The sequence below is a fragment of the Penaeus monodon genome, chromosome 22 (assembly GCF_015228065.2).
Source record: "Penaeus monodon isolate SGIC_2016 chromosome 22, NSTDA_Pmon_1, whole genome shotgun sequence".
Lineage (NCBI taxonomy): Eukaryota > Metazoa > Arthropoda > Malacostraca > Decapoda > Penaeidae > Penaeus > Penaeus monodon.
The window spans coordinates 6,696,963-6,697,740 of record NC_051407.1 but is presented as its reverse complement, the minus strand read 5'-3'; the positions used below and the strand labels follow the sequence as shown (position 1 = coordinate 6,697,740).

Here is a 778-nt window from a genome sequence, read left to right as displayed (position 1 = left end):
CCAAAACACATTTTTCTTTAACAACATTTGAAACTATGATTCGCTAAGTAAAGAGAAAGGAAAAGGCCTTGTGACGTTTAGGCACAAGGTGTGTAGGAGGAGCAATAGCACTCTAAGTGTATATAAAGAGCGACACTTGTTCGTGTAATAGCGCCATCCAACATGAAGCTCGCGGTGTGTAGTTAAAAGCCTCCTGTTTCGTATCTACGTAAGCGTGAATAATGGCGTGCGGCATATAAGATTCGTTCCAGAGAAACCACTCACTGACACTTCTTTTTCTTTATAGATTTTATTATTAGTGGCTACCGCGTCCGCTGCCCCACAAGGGTACAACCTACCGACTCCCTCCGGTCCATCCTTTCACGCAGGGGGTTGTGGCGATGGACAAGTACAACACGTGGATGGCAGCTGCGTCACACCTCAAGTGAACAGTCGTGTGTTCTTGTATGATGTGCCGCCAAATCAAGGTTCTTCTGGCAAACCCCCGCACATTCCCATACCTAAATTGGAACGAAATATTGTTTTCGTCAGACTTCCTGATGGTGCTCAAGGACCAGAACTCATCGTCGTTCCTCCTCCGAGGCAACAACACGTCTTGTTCGTCCTTAACAAGCAGTCGGAACAAGGTCAACAAGTGATCGAGGTGCCAGCGCCACCACCAGCAGATCCCGAAGTGTTCTTCGTGAACTACGCAGAAGGAGAGAACCCGACTCTTCCTGGTGGAGTAGACCTCCAAACGGCGTTGAGTGCTGCTTCTCAAGGTGGCGGTCAAGTCGTA

At 48.3% G+C, this 778-nt stretch overlaps 1 protein-coding gene across 1 annotated transcript in view; it reads left to right on the top strand.

Annotated features, from left to right (window-relative positions):
• The window catches only part of LOC119587222 (ATP-dependent RNA helicase A-like), a 5,379-nt gene that overhangs the window by 4,092 nt on the left and 509 nt on the right, over positions 1-778 (top strand). The window contains exon 2 of the mRNA XM_037935980.1: positions 287-778. This exon is cut by the window's right edge and continues 509 nt beyond it. Coding sequence (XP_037791908.1) covers positions 287-778 — 492 coding nt within the window. The remainder of the gene's footprint in view (positions 1-286) is intronic.